The sequence below is a fragment of the Equus caballus genome, chromosome 16 (genome assembly GCF_041296265.1).
Source record: "Equus caballus isolate H_3958 breed thoroughbred chromosome 16, TB-T2T, whole genome shotgun sequence".
In the NCBI taxonomy this organism is placed as follows: Eukaryota; Metazoa; Chordata; class Mammalia; order Perissodactyla; family Equidae; genus Equus; species Equus caballus.
Window position 1 is genome coordinate 14,632,470 of NC_091699.1, and position 19,980 is coordinate 14,652,449.

Here is a 19,980-nt window from a genome sequence, read left to right on the forward strand (position 1 = left end):
AAATTAAGAGACTTAAGAGGCATAGCAACAGGTGCCAGGCATGGATTAGACACTGGTTTGGACAGACCAGGTCAAAGGGAACTTTGGAATCAACTCTGAAAATCTGAATATGGTCTTAGTGTTAGAAGAGATTAAAATTTTTAAAAGATATTTCCATATATTCAAAAATGGAGTAGCTGACTAAGAAAAGCAAATTACAAAAAAAGCATGTACATCATGATTTCATTACCTTAAAAGTACATATATACTCACTGAAGCAGTAAGAGTGGTGATCTCTGGGTGGTGAGAATGTTTTGTTCTTAGGCTTTATTTTTTATTTTACCTTGCTCATCTAATTTTATACCATACACATGTATAACTTCTGTAACAATAAAAAAGTTTTAAATGTAAAAATTGAATATTAAAAGTAAAATAAATGACAAAGAAATCACTAAGAGAATAAAAATTATAAAAATCTCCAAAATGATGGTGGAGAGAGTGGACAGGAATGAAAATTTAATCAATACAAAAGAAGGAAAGATACAAGATCAGAAGAAGTAGAGAGAAAGCAGGATAAATAGAAAGTATCAATTATATGCTAGAATTAAGTTTAATTATATTAGTAATCACCATAAATACAAATGGACTAAACTTGCCTTAAAAAAGAGAGACTCAAATTGGGAGGGGAAATCAGCTATATACAGTACATGACAGATACACGTAAAATGATACAGTAAGTTTGAAAATAAATGTTAGAAAAAGACAGGAAATATTACTAAAATAAAGCTAGTGGAACAATATTATTATAGGGAAAATGGAATTTAAGGTGGAAAGCAGCTACCCCTGGTGGTCTAGTGGTTAAGATCCAGTGCTCTCACAGCTGCGGCCCCAGTTCATTTCCTGGTCAGGGACCACACCACCCGTCTGTTGGTTGTCATACTGTGGCAGCTGTGTGTTGCTGTGATGCTGAAAGCTATGTCACTAGTATTTCAAATAGCAGCAGGGTCACCCATGGTGGACAGGCTTCAGCAGAGCTTCCAGACTAAGACAGACTCGGAAGAAGGACCTGGCCACCCACTTCCAAAACAACTGGCCAAGAAAACCCTATGAATAGCAGTGGAACATTGTTTGATATGGCGCCAGAAGGTGAGAGGATGGCGCAAAAAGACCAGGCAGGGTTCTGCTCTGCTGTCCACAGGGCCACCAAGAGTCAGAATCCACTCAACAGCATTAACAACAACAAGGTGGAAAGCACATAGAGATAGAGATACTGATTAATAATAAAAATAAAAATTCATGAAAAAGTTATAGCATCATGAATTTACATGAAACTAGTAATATAACCTCAAAGGTTAGTAAACAAAAATTGACTGAATGTTAAGAATTTGCCAAATCTCCAATCATTATGGGAATCTTATCATACTGCTAACAAAAAAAAAATAAAGATAAATAAAGCATATAAAATTAGCAAAAATGTAGATTTGAACAAATTTATTAAAAATCTTGATCTATATAGAACCCTACACCCAACAAAAGGGAATTCACCCTCTTTTGCAAGCACACATGAAACCTTTACTGAAGCTGATCACACACGAGGCCACAAGGAAAGCACTCTTAACAAACTCTAAAAAATTACTATCAAATTGAATACATTTTCTGGCCACAGTACATAAGGAAAGCCTATATGAACTGGTTTTAAATTTTGGATTAAAAAAACCACTTCTGTATGACTCAGGGGTTTAAATAAAAATCATAGTGAAATTCTGAAAATATTTCAAATTGAATGGTCAATAAGAGTGCCTCAAATCAAAACTTGTGGGACACAGCCAAAGCAGTGCTTACAGGTAAACTCATAGCTTTAAAATGCACTCTGTTAGACAATAAGAAAGACTGAAGATTAAGGAGCTTTGAAACCAGGAAAAGTATCATTACTTAAACAAATAAAGTAGAAGGAACAGAACATCAAAGCTAAACACAGAAGCGAATAAGATAGAAAACAAGGAAACACAAGAGAGAATTAACAAAGCCTCAGATTGGTTTTTTAGAAGAGCCTAGAAATTGGCAAGACTGACAGAGAAAAAAAAATGGCCCCAATCAACAATATTAGGAATACAAAGGGGGCAAAAGCACAGACAAAGCAGAAGTTTAAATCACTGCCCTCCGAGTATGAAGGAGTTTCGGAAATGACCCAGTCGGGTCCTCCCTCGATGTCCAGGGCAGCCTGTTCCATCATGGGCAGCGCTGACCTCACACGAAGCTGCATCCACTTCTCAGCTCCCTGGGCCCTCAGCTCCCGTGTTGTCACTGATGTTGACATCCACACGCTTCCACAGGGCATGCCCACAACCATGTCCACATATCGCACAGACACCAAAGCTGCCCCATGCATCCAAATGTACACACTCAGACACACATATTCTGAAAACACACTCAACATTTGTGCATGCAAGAGTATGCTCACACACATGCATGCACACATGCTCCTAATGCACACACAATGATGCTGGACATGTTCATATGTGCACACACCCCAATGTGCCACACAATACTCTCAGTCACACTTGCACTCGTGTCTGTGCACGGTCTGCACATGCATGAAGTCACCTTTACACAAAGGGTGCCAGGCGAGTGCATGCTACATGTTACCCATGAGCAGGATCCCATCAACATGCTTGCCTCCCATGGGCACACACTCGGGGGCGTCCACACACGGGCGCCCCCAGGAAGGACTGCAGGGGGTTGGCCATACCTCCAGCTCCCTCAGCAGCTCTGACTGACCACACGACTCCAGGTCTTCGAGGGCTTCCCCAAACACATGCCAGAAGCCCTCCTCAAGGGCGGGGCCGGGGGCTGGGCTGTAACGTAGGAACCAGAGAGCGTCAACTCCTGGTGGGCGGGTGGGCGGGCAGGCAGGCTGGGGCCTGAGGAGTCTTCAGGGCCCCGGGGCCCAGCGCCGGGCTTGAGGGGCCATAGCGTGGGAGGGCGGGCAGGTAGGCAGGCAGGCATCCTCGGTGGCAGTGCTAGGGCCCCAGGGCAGTGGTTGGTGACACAGAACGGGGGGAAGACGCAGTTAGGGGCAACCAGGACTGCCGGTGGCCACTTAGAACAGGGGCAGATGAGACGGGGTGGAGAGCGGTGACACAGGACGCCTGAGAAGAGAGACAGACAGACAGACAGACGGACAGACAGAGAGGAGATCCATGGTGTAGCCCCAGCGGACAGCCCCTGGCCCCCCCAAGACACATGGCACCGAAGGACAAGGAGAGGGACAGAGCCAGAGCCAGCAAGGACACAGACGGATGGAGAGCATGGAGTATTTGTGCTGGGGCAGGGGTCGAGGATACCCCCTAACTTCCATCACAGCTTGGATAAGCCTGTCATCAGCTCTAAAATCAAGCCTCATTAGAATGGCAACAAGTCACATTTTCACGCTTGGTAGTTCACAAAGCCATTCGCCGTCTACAGAGTCCCAGACGTTTATAAAGTATGCTGTGGTTTGCAAAGCACCTTCTCTAGCCTAGGCATGCAGGCTTTCCTCTTGCACGGAGCCTCAGGGATGAGCATGCAAAGTCGTTGCCCACTTCCCTTCCCATTTTAAAGATGAGGAGATGAGGCTGAAGGACATTCTCTCCATTCCAGCCGGGTCTACGGACCCTGAGCTGGGCCCTCCCCTGGGCACAGTGCTGTGGAGGGGATAAGGTGTGGCCCTGCTCCTAAGGAACTGGGGACTCACTCGCAAGGTAGATATGGCACCCATCGGTGCCAGCTCTGAGCTGGGGTGCCACGTGACTAGCCAGGTAGACAGCTGGGTAATTGGGCAGGTAGATGCAAGGCGGCCAGTGCCACCGGGAGGGTCGCAATAGCAGCCATGGAACCAGCAAAGGAGGGAGGAAGGCCTTCTGCCAGAGGAAGTCAGGGAGCTTCCCACGGGCAGGAGCTAGAGCTGGGTTTTGTTTGTTTCTTTCCCAGGAAGATTAGCCCTGAGCTAACATCTGCTGCCAATCCTCCTCTTTTTGCTGAGGAAGACTGGCCCTGAGCTAACATCCATGCCCATCTTCCTCTACTTTATATTTGGGATGCCAGGCAGTGCCATATCCACACCTGGGATCCAGACCACAAACCCCAGGCCGCCAAAGCGGAACATGCGCACTTAACCGCTGCGCCACCAGGCCAGCCCTGAAGGATGGTTTTTGAAGGATGAGTAGGCATTGGCCAGGAGGGGAGCGGGAAAGGCGTTCTAGGCAGAAGGAACTGCCTGAGCAAAAGCACAGACACAAAAAGGGGGTGGCTAGGGCTGAGGGGAGCAGCAGTTCTCCACGGGCCTGCTCTCGCTAGGGGGCGACACTACAGAAGCCACCACACGCCCGGCCAGGGCTGGTGCCCGTGATGAGGGCCCCAGTGGAGGCCATCAAGCAATCCAGGCTAAGTCGGGAGGGTCTGGGTTCAAGTTCTGAGTCTGCTGCTGCTCTTCTCAGAACTGCAGGTTACCAGACCTGGAAGGATAAGCCAGGCTGCTCCCCCTGCCACACCTCTGCCCCTGTGCCCTCTCCACCGCGGCCTGGCTGCGATGCTCTGCCCAGGGCTCCCTGCCTCCATCAGGAGGCGCCCCTCCTCAGGGTCCAGGCCAGACCTCCCATTGCCCCCCCACTCGCGTGCAGGGACTGGCTCCCCTCACCCAGCCCAGCCAGGGGGCCGTCTCCTCCTCGTGGCATCCCCCCACAGACCTGGAGGGTGGCTCCCAGTCCTCCTCCTCATCCTCCTCTTCAGGGAAGCTCTCATCAGCAGGGGCCGGGGTGTAGCTCGTCCTCCGGGGCTCAGTTGGGGGGGGGCTGCTTCTCAGCCGGCTGGGCCGCCACTCCTGGGGGGTCACGCCCCGGGGTGCTGCTTGGGGAGTGTAGGAACCTGGCCAGTGGAGAGAGGGAGCATTTGCATCTTCTCCATGCCTTCAGCTTGCCCTCCTTCCTGCCCCATTTCCGGCCATGCTGGGCAGCCCTGGATAGGTCTTTGCCCTCTCTGGGCCTGCATGACTACCCAGAGTCCCCTGCCACCGGGTCCCTACCCCCAGAACCCCCCAGATCTCCTGATCACCCAGGAGAAGAGTTCACCCCCAGGGTTCTGGGACCCTGTCCCTGCTCCACCAGCCTTGGCCCTGCTGGCTCCTCGCCTGACAGGGAGGTTCACGGTTTGGCCACCCTTGTCCCCCTGCCTTTGAAAGCTCTAAAGATCCTGCCCCAGCGGTGAGCTGGGAGATGCTGACCACGTGCTGGAGGAGGGGAAGCCGAACCCCAGGGAGAGCAGACACACAGCAAGTGAGGACCAGGGCCGGGAGCCACGGAGCCGCCGAGAGGCCTTGCTCCACGAGTTCCCTGAGCTGGGCCTGGGGAGACCCCGTGGCTCTGGGTCACAGAGGTCAAAAGGGCAGCCACTGGATTCACGCGTCCCAACCCCAAGGCCACTCATGGTCTCAACATGCACGGGCAGGAGAACTCATGTCTAGGCAGGCACTCGGAGGCGTCCAGCCCCAGCCAGGTCTCGCAGGACGGGTGGGAGGGGGCTCTGCCTTCCCATCTTCAACTGGACGCAATAAACCTTGCCTGAGCCCCTGCCGGGTGCCAGGCACTGGGCCGGGGACAAGGAAGACAGAAGGCAGTCCCTTGGTCCCTGACCTCACTCACGGTGGGGGAATCGGCTGTGGACGCTAATGAAAATGCCCGTGGTTCACTCGGAGGAGCGGGGGCCCGGGGATGCTGAGCAGCACAGTCAGGTCGCCTTCAGGAGAGCGTCCCTAAGGGACGGAGCTGGGAGAGGAGGAGCGAGGACACAGGGGAGGGAACAGCCCTTGTGAAGGCCTGGCAGTTGGGGCAGCCCAGAGAGAGCGTGCTGCTGGTCCGAGGGCCCGGGTGTTACCTGGGCCCCCAAAGCCGCCCTCCGTGGCCACACTGTCCCAGGACTCCACAGCGCTGTCCACACTGGGCACGGCCGGGGAGCCCCGGGCTGCCCGCACGCTTCCTTTGAGCGCCTCTGGCAGGTCATCATCCACGTCGCTGGCCTCGCTGAGGCTGCCCGACTTGCGGGGTGGGAGGGGGCCTGGGAGGAAAAGGGGTGTCACTGCCACTGGCCTCTGACCTCGGAGACCCAGAGCCACTTGGCGAGCGTTTCCCCACGTCAGTCTGGTCGGGAGCTCACAGGCCCTGAGCCCCAGAGCTGCTGCTGGGGCATCTGACAGGTGGGAGGTGGCATGCTAACAGGCAAACCCACTCCACAGATGGGAAACTGAGGCTCCGGAGGCTGACAACACGCCCAAGGTCACATGGTGAGCAACAGTGGAGCCCAGATCAGAAGCAAGACCCTGAAGCTCAGGTTCCTTCCACAGCGCATGGTGGCCTCCCTGCCAACTCAGGGAAACTCAGGGAAACTGAGGGACGCACAAGTCACAGATGCAAGCAGCCTCAAAAGGCAGGAGGTAATGAAGAGCGTGGCTCCGACCCAGGCTGCCCCACGCCAGCTGTGTGCCCTTGGCCCACTGTGCCCCTCTCTGGGCCTTGTCTCCTCAGCTGTCCCGGGTGTCCGCCCCCCCACAGGATTAGTGAGGTTGCCTGAGGTTGGGCACACATCCTGGCACAGAGGCACGGGGGATCCGCCTTCCTAAACGGCTGTGTGGCCCGGGCGTGGGGTGAGGCTCACGGTCTAGCTGCTTCTTGATCTTCAGCGTGACGGTCTCACCAGCCACCTGCAGGAGGTGGATGGCCTCACTCAGCGGCCGGCCCTTGAGGCTAACACTGTTGATGGCCAGAATACGGTCTCCAACGTGGATAGCGCCAGTCCTGGGGAGGGGGCACAGGCAGGGGATGGGAGTCAGACACTCAGGGTTTCGGAGTAATGATCTGCCCTCAGGGAACTCAGGACCCCCAAGGCACAAGCCTAGCTGACCTCAGTTAAACCCAGCTGCAAAAAAAGTAAGTGTGATCTTGGGTTGCATGAAGAGGTATAAGGTATACTCTTCATAGAGGTACAAAGTCTAGAATCTGGGAGGGGATTATCCTGCCTGACTCTAAAGTTAGGTTCTGCAACCAGGGCCAAGCCTGAGTTTTGAGTGTGGTTTGAATCCCACATACGAGCGGCCGCATACTAGCTACACAAGCTCAGACCAGTTCTTAGCTTCCCTGAGTCTCAGTTGCTGCACCTGTAAAGTCAGCGTGATAATACTTATTGTATCAGTTATAATTGAATGATGGATGGATGGAATGGATGCATGTTTCCCTCCAGCAGAAACACACGGGTAGCCTTTCTTTCTCCCAGGGCCTCAGTTTCCCCACCTAGAGAATGAGCATAATCCCCCAGGGCCAGCTGACTTCACAAGGGGCTGCCAGGGGCTAAGGCCAGGCCCCAGCATTGCTCTGGTCCAGTGGTTTTCTACCTAGATACCATTAGGACACCTGAGGAGCTTTTTAAACAATGCAGACGCCTGGCCCCCACCTCCAACCAATTACATAGCGGCTCTAGGAGTGGGCGGGGAGGGGCTTCCCAGGAGCAGCCAGGGCTGGGAGGGCGGAGAGAAGCCCGCAGCTGGTGCTGAGAAGGCACCCGACCTGGTGGGGGGTCGGGACGCAGAGGACTGGGGCGGGGGTCTTGAACCCCAAAGGTAGATGTCGCCCCCCAGGTGGAGCTCACGGAGAGTCGGGCCAGCCTGTGTGCCCCCCCCAGCCCAGCACTGCCCAGCAAGCTCCCCAGGGGCCTGAGGAATGAGTGAGTCAGGGAATGGGGGATTCAGAGGGGGAGGCCAGCACGACGGCCACCAGCCACACGTGGCTGCAGGGACCCGGAGCGCGCCTGGCCCCAGTGGCAATGTGCCGAAAGTATAAAAACACAGTAGGTTCTGAAGACGTAGTATAAAAAAGGAATGTAATGCATTTTGTTAAAAATTTTTACATGTTGAAATAAACGTATACTTAAGACTCATTTTATTTGTTTCTTTTTACTTTTCTAATGTGGCTCCTAGAAAGTTGATGAACAAACGTGTAGCGCGCAGTGGGACACGCCGAGCATCCTCGGCCAGGCGGAGGCGCCCAGCAGCCGCGGGAGGAGGGCGACTCAGAGGGGAGAACGTCCGCGGAGCCTCTGTGGTCTGCCGGGTGTCCAGCAGGGGGCGCTCCAGGAGCGGAAACGCCACACGGAGCGGTGGGGAGCCTGAGCCCCAGGATCCCGGGCCTCCCGCTGCGCCCCAGCCTGCCCGCCAGACCTAGCCAGCCTCTCCCTCTACAGTCAGCTCCTGTCAGTGCCGGGAGCTCGCGGGAAAACGCTCACGTCACCCACGCTGGGGTGGCCTCCCTGTGATCCCCAGGGGGCCCCCTTCCACCTCTGGGTCCCAGACCCACTCGCCGCTCTCCCTCCAAGCCGCACAGCCCGGGACACCCCACTTCTCACAGCTCCCCCAGCTGCCACAACTGCGGGGACACTTTCTAGGGGAGAGGACAGCAGGGGCAGGAAAAGCCCCAGGCTGTAGGGGAACCCGGGATGGACATGGCCCCTGTACTAGAAAGGCACACAGCAGCCCCTCCAAAAAGGCTCACAATGCTGACCTTCCAGAAGCGGTGGAGCCAGGCTGGGAGGGAGCAGGGACTGAGCGCACACTGTCCAGCATGTACCTGGAGCCGGCCGTCTGCAGGGGCTGGCCCACCTCTGCCCAATGGAGGCTCAGAGAGGGGAGGGACAGGCCCCATATCACCAGGGGACCCATGTTGGAAGAAAGGTCAGAATCCAGCTTGGCTGATCCCAAAGCCCAGCTTCTGCCCCATAAGGGTCCCCGGGCCCACCCAGGGTCCCCACGGAGTCCTGGCTCACCTCTCAGCCAGCCCGCGCTTGGTGAGGCCTGAGATGACAATGGGGTCGAAAGGCTCCTCGGTGCCGGAGATGGTGATGCCCAGGGGGCCCCCGTAGCGCTTCAGCTCCACCGTGTAGCTGATGGCACCTGTCGTCTCCTGCTCATCTGCAAGGGCAGACCCATCAGGCAGGACCCAGGGGGCAGGCCCAGGAGCTGGGCGCCCCCAGCCTCCAGCCTTAGGGCACTCACTCATCATCCACCCATCCATCCCTTCACCCACTCACTCAAGCCATGACTTCAGACAGCTCAACCTGGGGACCTGGAGGCCATCTTATGCCTCCAGAAATATTTTCTTGCACCCAAAAAGCATTTTAAAAAAAAAAGGAAAAGAGGGGCCTGCCCGGGGGTGCAGTGGTTAAGTGTGCACGTTCCGCTTCGGCAGCCCGGGTTCACCGGTTCAGATCCCAGGTGCGGACATGGCACCACTTGGCAAGCCATGCTGCGGTAGGCGTCCCACATATAAAGTAGAGGATGATGGGCACGGATGTTAGCTCAGGGCCAGTCTTCCTCAGCAAAATGAGGAGGGCTGGCAGTACTTAGCTCAGGGCTAATCTTCCTCAAAAAAAAAAAAAGGAAAAGAAAAGAAACATGGAACTGGCATCTAAAATACAGATTTCACACACCACAGATAATAAGAACAATAATGATGGTAACAATGATAATGATGATAAGAAGAAACCAGATCTCCAGCTTTTCTTAAAAAAAAGCAGAAATCTGTTCACAAGTGACCCCCTTTTCAGGATAGGAGTTGGTGGCTGCCCCTCCGAATGAGCGATTCGCTCTCCCGTGGCCATAGTCCTCACCCTTCTCTTTGCCCCACTGACCTGTGTCGTTTTCCTCCCTCTGTCCAGTTCACTCACTCCGGTCACCTGCCTGGCCTCAGGGGTCTGAGTCTGCAGCCTCTGCTCCTTCATTCACACCCCCTCACAGCAGCGCAGCCCCACCCTCATTCCCATTCCACCCGCTTCTCCGCTGCGACCTGCTCCTGAGGGTCTCCGCTGCTGGGCTCTGTGCATCTCAGACTGCCCGACATCCCCAGTGACAGGGAGAAGTGCACGGTGCCACCCCCTCCCACGTCTGTTCACTCAAAGAGTCTCTACCAGCCAGCCCTTGGGGAGCACCCATCCTGGAGCCCCTCGGCCGAGGGGAGCCCCCGTGGTCAAAGCACGGGCCTGGAGAGGGGGCGGGGGGTGGGGCCCTACCAGAGTTGTCCTCGTCTTTGCGGATCTTCAGCTTCACCAGGTCCTCGCACTGCTGCAGGATTTGCACGGCGTCCTCCATGGGGCAGTTGTCCAGGCGGATGTTGTCGATGGCCAACAGCTTGTCACCTGGCTCCAGAGTGCCCGTCCTACATGAGCAGGAGTGGGGGTCGGGAAGGAGCCTGGCGCGTGAGGTGCCATGTCCACCTTCACTGACCACACCCCCTGCATGTGCCCCGGGCCCCCTACCTGTGTGCCACGCTGCCCTTCTTGATGTCAGAGATGATCAGGGGCTCCCCTCGCTTCCTGCTGGCCGCTGAAGGACAAGAGGACAGAGTCCAACCTTCCATCACCTCAGCCTCGGCAGTGGGGGCCAGGAGCTGGGGCGTGGACTCAGAGCCACACGCCCCATTCCCACTGCTTCCCAGCTGGGTGACTGAGCAAATCAGCTCCCCTCTCTGTGCCTCAGTTTCCCCTCTGTAAAATGGGGATGATGCCACAGGCCTCATGGGGTTGTCGTGAGATGAAACTAGACAAGGCAGGCAGGAAACCTCACATGGACCCTGGCACACAGTAGGTGCTCAATCCACATCAGCCCTTTTTTCCTCTTGCTCAGCCCATCCCCCAGCAAACTGTGAGCTCCCCGAGGGGCTGCATCTGGCTGGTGTCTGTGTCCCCAGCAGCACCTGGCCCAGGGTGGGGACCCAGAGCCTCTGGGGCAGGGTGGCCCTGCCACAGTCGGCTCTTCCCCCCCAGCTGCAGGCAGTGCTGGCAGCACGGCTCACGGCGGCTGCCTCTCTGGAAATACTCTGTGGCCCAGGAGTGCCCCGAGGTGAGCCCACATCCCACAACCGGTCCACGCAGCGGAGCAAGGCTGCCTCCCAGCTACGCACAGGACGGCCGCACCACTCCCGCCCTAGAGCTCTCCTGGGGCTGGCCCAGCCCTCGTGGGCGACTGCGTCACAGCCTGGCTTCTTCCTCTCGCCCGCCCGCCACACTGCTGGCATGCGAGGTGCCACATCCCCCTCCACCTGCCCTCACGGCTCCCAGCTATGGCCCCGAGAGCTCTCCCGCATAAACCCTGCACGCTGCACCGAATGCCCAACTGCCAAGCCGGTCCTGCAGGAATACAACCCAAGACGGGTGTCACAGGAGTGGCTAAGTTTTCTTGCAAAAAAATCGAATTGTGCTGATAGGTTTTCCCGTTGGTGACCAGAATGGGAACATGAATTAAGCACCTACTGTGTTCCAGGCCTCTTCTGGGCCCTGGGAACACGGAGCGAGACAGAAAACCAAACCTGGCCCATGCGTTTGGTGCCTGACATGCCGCTCCATCCCACCGGGAGACCCAAAGGCTAGAAGACACTCATTGTGCAGAAGGGGAAACTGAGGCTTCGAGAAGCTCAGGTCTTGCTGAGGACACACGGCCGCACGTGACAGGGTGGAAGGACTCAAGTCAGCCTCCCACCGGAGCCTTTCCCCTGGGGCCAGGCGTGTGTCCCTGCTGTGAAGAGGCCAGCGGCCGCCCCCGGGGCTGGGCACCTCTTTCTCCTGGCAGGTGGGCTGGCCCCAGGGCCAGGCAGGCCGTGGGGCGGGGAGGGACTCACAGCTGATGGTGATGCCCAGCTCCACGCCGCGCCTTTTGGGCAGCTTCACGTGGAACGTGCCGCTGCTCGGGATGACGGACTCTGCGCACAGAGAGACGTGGACTCGGTGAGACCCAGGAGAGGAGCCTGAGGCGGGCCCGGCCACACACCCATTCTGCTCCAGCCGGAAGAGACCCCAAAAAGTCGGTGTCCCAAGCCCATGCTGCTTCTTCCACTGACTGACAGAAAACTCAGGCATGGTGGGCCGACAGATCCGCCCAAGACCAGCCCACCTGGTCAGAGCAGAGTTGGGACTGGGCCCCAGACCTCATGACTGCCAGCCAGGGGGATCCCCACAGCCAAACCCAACCCGGTTCAGATCCAGACAATTCGCGGAATAACCACTGTGTGCCAGGCCTTAGCGGGGTGCTCGCACACGATTCACCTCATCTAATGGGAACACCCCTGGAGCAGAAGGACTCCACCCCTATCTCTCAGTCGGGGAAGTGAGGGCTGCAGAGAAACATCCTTCCAAAGCACAGAGGGGCCGCCCCGCAGGACGGAATTCTCGCCTGAGCTGCTGTGTGGGGCTCAGAGAACTTTGAGCCCCCAGCCGCCCTCCCCAGGTCCTGTTTGCAAACTCCCTCATCACCCTCACACGGGCCGTGGGATCCCTTCTTCCTTCCCACCGTCAGTGCTCAGGCATATGCTGCAAAGGACCCTGGGAGAAGGGAGATGGGGGCCGGTGGAGATGAGAGTGGGGTGCCGGAGAAGTCAGAGGCATCGCTCACCTGCTACGTCGAACTCGACCTCCAGCACGACCTTGTGGGCCAGCGCGGCGTCTCGAAGCAACTGGTTGGCTTCCTCCATCGTCCCATCTTCGGTGGCAATGCCGTTGATGGACAGGACACGGTCCCCCACCTGCAGCAGCCCACACCTGAACCCGGGCAGCCCGGCAGAGAGAAGCAGGTCCATCACCATCCCAGCTCCACAGGGAGACAGGACATGGTGCAGGAGCAGGGCCCAGCCTGCCCGTGGTGTGACTCTCAGCTCAGCCCCTGCCAGCCAGAGGTCCTCAGGCAATTTACCACGTGACTCTGGAGAAGGGTGTGACCTTACTGGGCCTCAGATTCTGTTTGTCCAATGGGGATGATGCCGCACCTTACGAGATGCATATAGAGAGGACTCTGACTTCAGACAGATAGGAGTTCAAGTCCTGGGTCACTCAGGAGCAGTGTGACCCCGGGCAAGTGAATCAGCTTCTCTGAGCCTCAGTTTCCTCATAGGTAAAATGGGGCTGGTGATGGAGTTGATGTGATGGTTAGGCGAGATACCCTTGTACAGCCAGGCTTGGTGTCTGACTCGGTTTCCCTGGCTGTCCATGAGCCCCCTGAATTGGAGAGTGGCAGGCCCGGCGGGGAGGGGCAGCAGGCTCACCTCTCAGCTGGGCTGTCCGGCTCAATGAAGCGCACGAGGGGCGGGGAGGACAGGGTCTCGGTGGCGAAGATGCCGCCCTGGAGCTGGAGGCCAAAGCCGCTGAGAGGGTCTCCACAGAGCACGACCTCCGTGGTCTCCGCGTGCACGATCTGCCCACCGGGTCCCACTGTGCTGGAAGCCAGCGACACTGCGGGGAGGCGGCATGGCGCTCAGGCGGGCCGGGCAGAGCTGCCCTCCCTCCCGCCCAGCCAGCCCCGCGCCGGCCTCGAGGCCCGACTCACGGGCCAGCCCGTCACAGCCTGCCCTGAGCCCTGGCTTCCTCCCCGGGCAATGGGACGGAACCCCACCCGCAGGGCTGTGGCCAGGATCCAGGAAGACGGCTCCTGGGCCTGCCGGTTGTGGAACAGAAGTCCTGAGGGTCGCTGATACTATGCCAGGTCACGTCCTGTTTTATTATTGCGTATCACATCATATCAGATCGCCACTAGTATACGCATAGTCCATGTTATGTTATGTTTGGTAACGGCTTTACTGAGGCACAATGCACCCACCCTAATATTCACACATCTTGAGGGTACAATTCAATGGCTTTTTGTATATTCACCAAGTTGAACAACCTCCACCACAATCAATTTTAGAACATTTTCATCGCCTCAGAAAAAGCCCTGTCCCCTTTAGCTATGGCCCCCACCCCCTCTCTCCTGTGAGCAGTCACTGAGCTACTTCCTTCTCTGTAGACACGCCTGTCCTGGACAGTTCACAGAAATGCAATCACACAACACGCGGTCTTTTGCGCCTGGCTCCTCTCACTGAGCATCGCGTTGCCAGAGTTCGTCCGCATAACAGGAGCATCAGCATGTCGCCCTTTCTAAGGCTGAATGGCACCCCTGTGAGGACCCCACATTCTGTCTGTCTGTTCATCTGCTGACGGCATCTGAGTTGTTTCCACCTTTGTGACAGTTTGGATAACGCCGCCACGAACAGTCACATACACGCTTTTGGGCGGACGTGACATATGCTTTCATTTTTCTTGGGCAGATCCCTAGGTGTGGAATTGCAGAGTCCAACGATTACTTTCTAACTATTGGATTATGTTTCTTAATATACACTTTTATATTCCACATATAAAAACATTCCTATTATTAATATGGATACTGGATATCACTTATTAAATAAAATTTATTGCATTTCATTCTATTACTAATTATATTATACTATTATGTCTTCATATACTATTTTGTTATAGTTTATATTACACATTACAATGTGTGTAATATATTATGATGTCAGGTATATTGTGTTGTTCTATTTACATTGACTATTTTTTTCACTATTACATTCCTAATGATAAGAATGGTGCCTGGGCGCCGGCCCGGTGGCGCAGCAGTTAAGTGTGCACGTTCCGCTTCGGCGGCCCAGGGTTCACTGGTTCGGATCCCGGGTGCGGACATGGCACCACTTGGCAAGCCATGCTGTGGTAGGCGCCCCACATTTAAAGTAGAGGAAGATGGGCACTGATGTTAGCTCAGTGCTAATCTTCCTCAAAAGAAAAAAGAATGGTGCCTGGTACATAGGAGGTATTCAAAAATGATTTTTTAACTAATTGTTATCATCAATAATAATAATAATGATAATACTTTATTAGGCACCCATCCTCGGAAGGGCATAGGAAAGGGGTCCCAAGAGCCCCGAGCCTCCACATGCCGCTGCCTATGAAGAGCATTTCTGAATCTTTTCACCTACACATCCCCAGCTTCAGTGGCTGACAAAGGTGGTTGGTAAAGGTGTATTTTATCTCTCAACTGACTGAAGTGCTTCCCTTTTCACCTTGACTCCTGGGAAGTTCATAACCATATTCAGCTCCTTTCAGGTGCCAGGTGACTTGTACTCCTTTTTTCCCTAACCTGGTTCAATTCCAAATGGCCCAGTTTGACCCTCCATTCTTCCTTGGAGGCAACTCCCATGGCAGGAAGTGGGGTACACTTTCTACATCAACAAAGTAAAAACTTCCCAGGAAAAATTTCCAAATTCTGGACATTCTCATGACTTTCACTACTCCCACATGCCTCCTGCATTATCATTCACTACTATTTATCTTCATATTTATTCACTTTTTTAAATAGTTAAGTACATTCATTTCAAAAGGGAACTATATACATAGCCATTATAAATAAAGAGAAATGTTTATAAACAAAAGGTGAGTAGAAATATATATCTAGTAAAAGTGAAGACGATTACATCCCCGATAGCTAGTTTCAGACCTGTGTGTCTTTGTCTTAGAGGAAATTAAAAACGTCCAAGAGGCGGTAAAGACACCGTTCGCCACACTCAGACTTTCTCCTTGAATGGATCAGAAGGACCGAATGAAAAGAAAATGAACTGTGAGAGCTTCACACAAATCTGAAAAGGCATCATTTCCTCAGGACACTTTGCCATTACCTATTGAAAACTTTCCATAATAAAAATGCAAGACTAAAATGTACAAAGTGGCACCCGTCAGGTATGTCCTTGTGCAATGCACAACCTCCCCAACCATCCACAGCAGCCTGGTGTACCACTCATGCTATTTAACGACCCCATCAACACCTGGGGCCACGTCCAAAATACCCACCCCTCTTTGGCAAATCTCTCTCTCAGGCAGCAACGCAGCCCAAAGGGGAAGGAGGAGACCACAGCTTACATGAGCTCTTGTGCTCCCTTCTTCGCTGCCTCCTCCGCCCCACTGTAGTCCGGGGGCTCATGGGCTGGGATCCACGGGGAAGGGTGCTGGGGTTGGTGCAGGAAAAGGCGTGGTTCATGGTCGGCGAGGAAAAGGGAGTCGAGGACAAGGCTGGGGAGATGAGAGCACAGCCCCGTGAACCCAGCAGGGCCCTCCACCCTGCCACAAGCGGCTTCTGAAGCCGCCCAACCCCGGGGGGATGGGGAGGGGGGTGCCTTCTCCCTTTCACCTCCACCGCTCGCTGGGGACCTCGGGTTCGTCTCCCCCCTGGGCCTCAAAGACTGCAGGCTTCCCAAACCTGGGGGCGCAGCCGCCAGGGAGGCCCCCCATCCCTGGGGCGCAGGGTGCCTCGGGCAGGATCCTCATCCCTGGGGCGCAGGGTACCGCGGGCAGCCCCCATCCCTGGGGCGCAGGGTGCCTCGGGCAGGACCCCCATCCCTGGGGCGCAGGGTGCCGCGGACAGGACCCCCACGCCTCCGCCCCGTGAAACATGCACGCGCCGTGCAGGCCACGTTACGTCGGCTCGGGTCCGGGGCACCAGCGGCGGCCCAGGCAGGCGGTCCCCGGGGACCGGGCCGGGGGCTGCGGCAGGAGGGCGCGCAGGGCTCCCAGCGGCGCGGCTGCTCGCTCCTCTGCACCTTCACTGCGGCCGGGGCGGGAGAGAGGCCGAGTCAGGGCGGAGCGGCCGGAACCCCGAGCGCTGCGCCTGCGGATGAGGGCGGACGGCAGGGCCGGGATCCCGCGCCTCCCCGGAGCGAGGGCGGCGCTCGGGAGTCTGCGCCCAGGGCCTGGACGCGCGCGTCAAAGGGACAGGAGGAGCGCGGGGCCGGGTCCGAACCGGGCGAAAACTGGCCGCGGCTCTGCGAGAAGGGCAGCCGGCGGAGGTGTGGCGCAGCGCCTCGGGGTCCTCCGGGGCCAAGCACGTGGCCCTTCCAGCCTGCAGACCGCGCGGAGCGCTGCTCAGACCCGCCCGCCCCGCCCCTGAGGCTGCTCCTCGTGCTCCCACTTCAGCCTTTCACAGGCCTGCCCCCGAGAATTGTTGGCACTCCTGCTCCGTCTGAGCATCTGCTTCCCGGGGACCCCAGAGATCCTGCCTTCCCCACCTTCCCCAGCTGATCCTCCAGGCTAGGCCACGCCACGCCTCGCCCGGAATGCCCCAGGCCCTGTCCCGCTTCTTCTGCTGTGGAGCTTCCAGGGCCCCGCCTGGCTACCCGTCAAGAGAGGACCCGCTAGCCGTGGCACACTGACTCTGCCTCCCGGAGCGGCACCCTCACCCTCACCCAGGAGCTTGGCTGTCTCCGGGGCATGAGCGAGGCCCTCTGTGCCTCTGTGTCATTATCTGTGTAATGGGACTAGGATAGCGGCCACCTCCCAGGGCAGCGGGGAGGGTCAGGATGGGCTCACACGTGTGGTGGGCTTAGAGCCTGCCCAGTGCCCAGCGGAGGCCCACTTAACGAGGGCCAGGAGGACAGGCCAGGAGGACTGTCCCAGCTGTGTGCCCCCTGGAGGAGACACATTTCTCTGAGCCTCGGCCACCTCTGAAAGTGGGATAGCAGCAACACGGACCTGAGAGATGGTGGGAGGATGAACCCAGGCGACCCACGGGAAGCCCAGGCCACCCTGGCCCTTGGCAGGGGCTCCGTAAATAGGTGGGAATGAATGACACAATGACAGGACTTCAAGCCCAAGGCCTCCTGGATGGGCCCCTGGCTGTGGCCTTGTCAGAGTGGACCCTCCCACAGCCCCACCCCCACATCTGATCAGGGGATATCTTTCTCCGGGTGGGGCTTGTGGAGGACAGGTGAGCACACTCCAGCCTTGCCCACACGCTGTGTCCTGACTGAGGCTGGAACCCACAGCCCTGGGCCGGGCTCTGTCCTTGACCTCCTGCAACCTCCCCCAAGCCTGAGCAGTCGAGTCCTCGCTCCTGTTTACAGATGAGGCAACTGAGGCTGAGAGAGGCAGGGCGCCTGGCCAGCAGGGGGCAGTGCCGGGACTTGAAGCCAAAGCCCAGGGTTGGACTGCTGGAGGCGCTTCCTGACCCGGAGCGGCCTCGCTCTGACCACACTTCACCCTGCCCCAGCCCCCAGCTCGGCCCTCTGGTCCCCTAGCCCACCTGCTCCCTCTGCTCTCAGAACTCCAGCACTCAGCTCCCCGTTCCAGGCAGGGGACCCCAGCTCCTCGCAGGTGGTCCTCAGGCCCTCCTACCGCCTGGCTGCCTCCCCTGCACCTGCTGAGGGCCCTGAGCTGAACCCAGGTCTGAGCTGAGCCCACCTGCCTCCGAGGGCTTCAGGGGCCTCCGACTGCGGGGAACAGGCAGGATCTCCAGCTGCACCTTCTCTGACACGCTGGCCAGGAGCTTGGTGGCCTCAAGCAGCGAGCAGTGTTCCGTGCTGGTGCCGTCGATGGACAGGATGTGGTCTCCAGCATGCAGGGCCCCACTCCTGGCCGGCGGGAGGGGTGAAGGTGGAGGCTGGTCTGGCCGGACAGAGCGCTGGGCGGCCTCTCCCACCGCATGCCCACCCCTGCCACGGCAGCACCCGGCGTGTGCCCCACCTGTCCACCACGCTGGCCGGCTTGATGCGGTCGATGGTGATGACCGGCTTGTTCCGGTGGGAGCCGGTGGTGAGTGAGATGCCCAGGGCGGATCCCGGCGTCTTGGTTATTTCCACCATCAAGGGCCCAGAAGCGCTGGCCACCGTATCTGGCACAGGGAAGGAAGGAGGAGCTTGAAATGCAAATCCTGAGCCCTTTCCAGCAGGGCCCTTTCTGCCATATGCCAGGGAGGGACTACCGCACCACTAGGCAGCCCAGAACACGGTGCTGTGTGCAGGACAAGGCCTCGTCCAAGGGCACACGGCCGCTCAGCCGCAGAGGAGGGCAGGGGTTCAGGTCTGAGGGGCTCCGACCCCGGGCTCCGCTGGCTGACACTAATCTCACATTTATTGACAGCCTGTTGTATGCTGGCACTGAACCGCAGGGTACCACTGCGGGCCTTCCCCATCTCAGCAGACAGCGCCCGTCGACCCACCCAGCGGCTGGAAAGCTCCTCCTGCTCTGGCCCCGCCACTGTGTCCAGCCCCGAGAACCAGGCCAGTTCCACTTCCGCCGCATTTCCTGAAGCCGCCCCTTCCACCCTTGCCCGCAGCAACCAGCCTGGCCCAGCCTCCGGCACGTTTCTCTCACTTGGGTGGCTGCCAGTTAGAGGGCGCGCGGCTGCTCCCAGCTCTCTCCCTGATGGTGTTCACGGCACGTCATCTGACACACTCTGTATCTGACTTATTCTATCTACTGTCCATCTCCCTCCACCAGAACGGCAGCTCCCTGAGAACAGAGACCCCATCTGTACTGTTCTCAGCTGGACCCCCCAGTGCATCAAACAATGCGCAGCACATAGTGTTTATTACCCACAGCGGCGCAGAGAGGCTCAGCGACTGACCCAAGGGCACACAGCCTTCACAGTGCTGAGGATCCGTGCCCACTCTTCCCTGCCCTGGGCCTCTTCCTGCCCCAACCCCAGCCTTCAGGCCCCACCTCACCTGGGATGGCCACGTCATACTCCACCTGGAAGAGCGCCTCGTGGCTGCACTGCCGCAGGGTGGCCAAGGCGGCGGCATGGCTGGCCCCGTGCAGCGGGATCCCATCGACGCCGAGCAGCCTGTCACCCACCTTCAAGGAGCCCTCCCTGCAGGGAAGGGCCCGGTCAGCAGCCTGGCCCTGCCAGAGGTGCTGGGACAGCTGGGGGCTCGGAGGACAGGGGAGGGGCCACGAGGGGCGAAGGAGAAAGGGACAGAGCCCGTGAGTGGGTGACAGAACTAGTGACTCTGTGAGACAAAGGAAGCGGAGGGGACGGACGAGTCGGTCGCCTCAACAGCTCCCGCCCACCTGGTGCCCAGTGAAGTCCCAGTCCCGGCTCAAACCCAGAAGGTCTGAGCTGGGGACGCCCTCTGAGGTCCCACCCGCCTGCCCCAGGGACAGAGGAGACTGAAGACCACAGCGTGCGGGGCGGGGCGGCCATCGCGAGGTCCCTCTGCTCCCACCCTGGCTCCTCAGCAGGCATTCTGGCCTGGTGACAAAGGCGCCTGGGAATGGACTTGGTGGGCTGGGGGGGCTCCCCTCGGTTTGGGTCGAGGCCCCACCCTGGAACGCCTGCCCAGCAGGTGGCCGGCGCTATCCTGG

The 19,980-nt window shown here is 57.4% G+C and overlaps 1 protein-coding gene across 9 annotated transcripts in view; it reads right to left on the bottom strand.

The window, feature by feature from the left end:
- Positions 1-19,980, bottom strand: part of GRIP2 (glutamate receptor interacting protein 2) — a 98,746-nt gene that overhangs the window by 8,654 nt on the left and 70,112 nt on the right. For 4 of the 9 annotated variants that reach the window (XM_023619911.2, XM_070237196.1, XM_023619907.2 and 1 more), the window contains 15 exons: positions 19,341-19,486; positions 18,358-18,505; positions 18,076-18,245; positions 16,319-16,444; positions 15,763-15,912; positions 13,083-13,269; positions 12,437-12,582; positions 11,667-11,747; positions 10,309-10,375; positions 10,063-10,208; positions 8,821-8,965; positions 6,664-6,803; positions 5,887-6,066; positions 4,704-4,881; positions 2,729-2,834 (listed from right to left, as the gene is read on the bottom strand). In XM_023619911.2, the coding sequence (XP_023475679.2) occupies positions 2,729-2,834; positions 4,704-4,881; positions 5,887-6,066; positions 6,664-6,803; positions 8,821-8,965; positions 10,063-10,208; positions 10,309-10,375; positions 11,667-11,747; positions 12,437-12,582; positions 13,083-13,269; positions 15,763-15,912; positions 16,319-16,444; positions 18,076-18,245; positions 18,358-18,505; positions 19,341-19,486 (2,116 nt within the window). Of the gene's footprint in view, positions 1-2,728; positions 3,129-4,703; positions 4,882-5,886; positions 6,067-6,663; positions 6,804-8,820; positions 8,966-10,062; positions 10,209-10,308; positions 10,376-11,666; positions 11,748-12,436; positions 12,583-13,082; positions 13,270-15,762; positions 15,913-16,318; positions 16,445-18,075; positions 18,246-18,357; positions 18,506-19,340; positions 19,487-19,980 lie in introns of all 9 variants that reach the window. The other 5 variants (XR_011426801.1, XR_011426802.1, XR_011426800.1 and 2 more) reach the window with 2 other exon arrangements.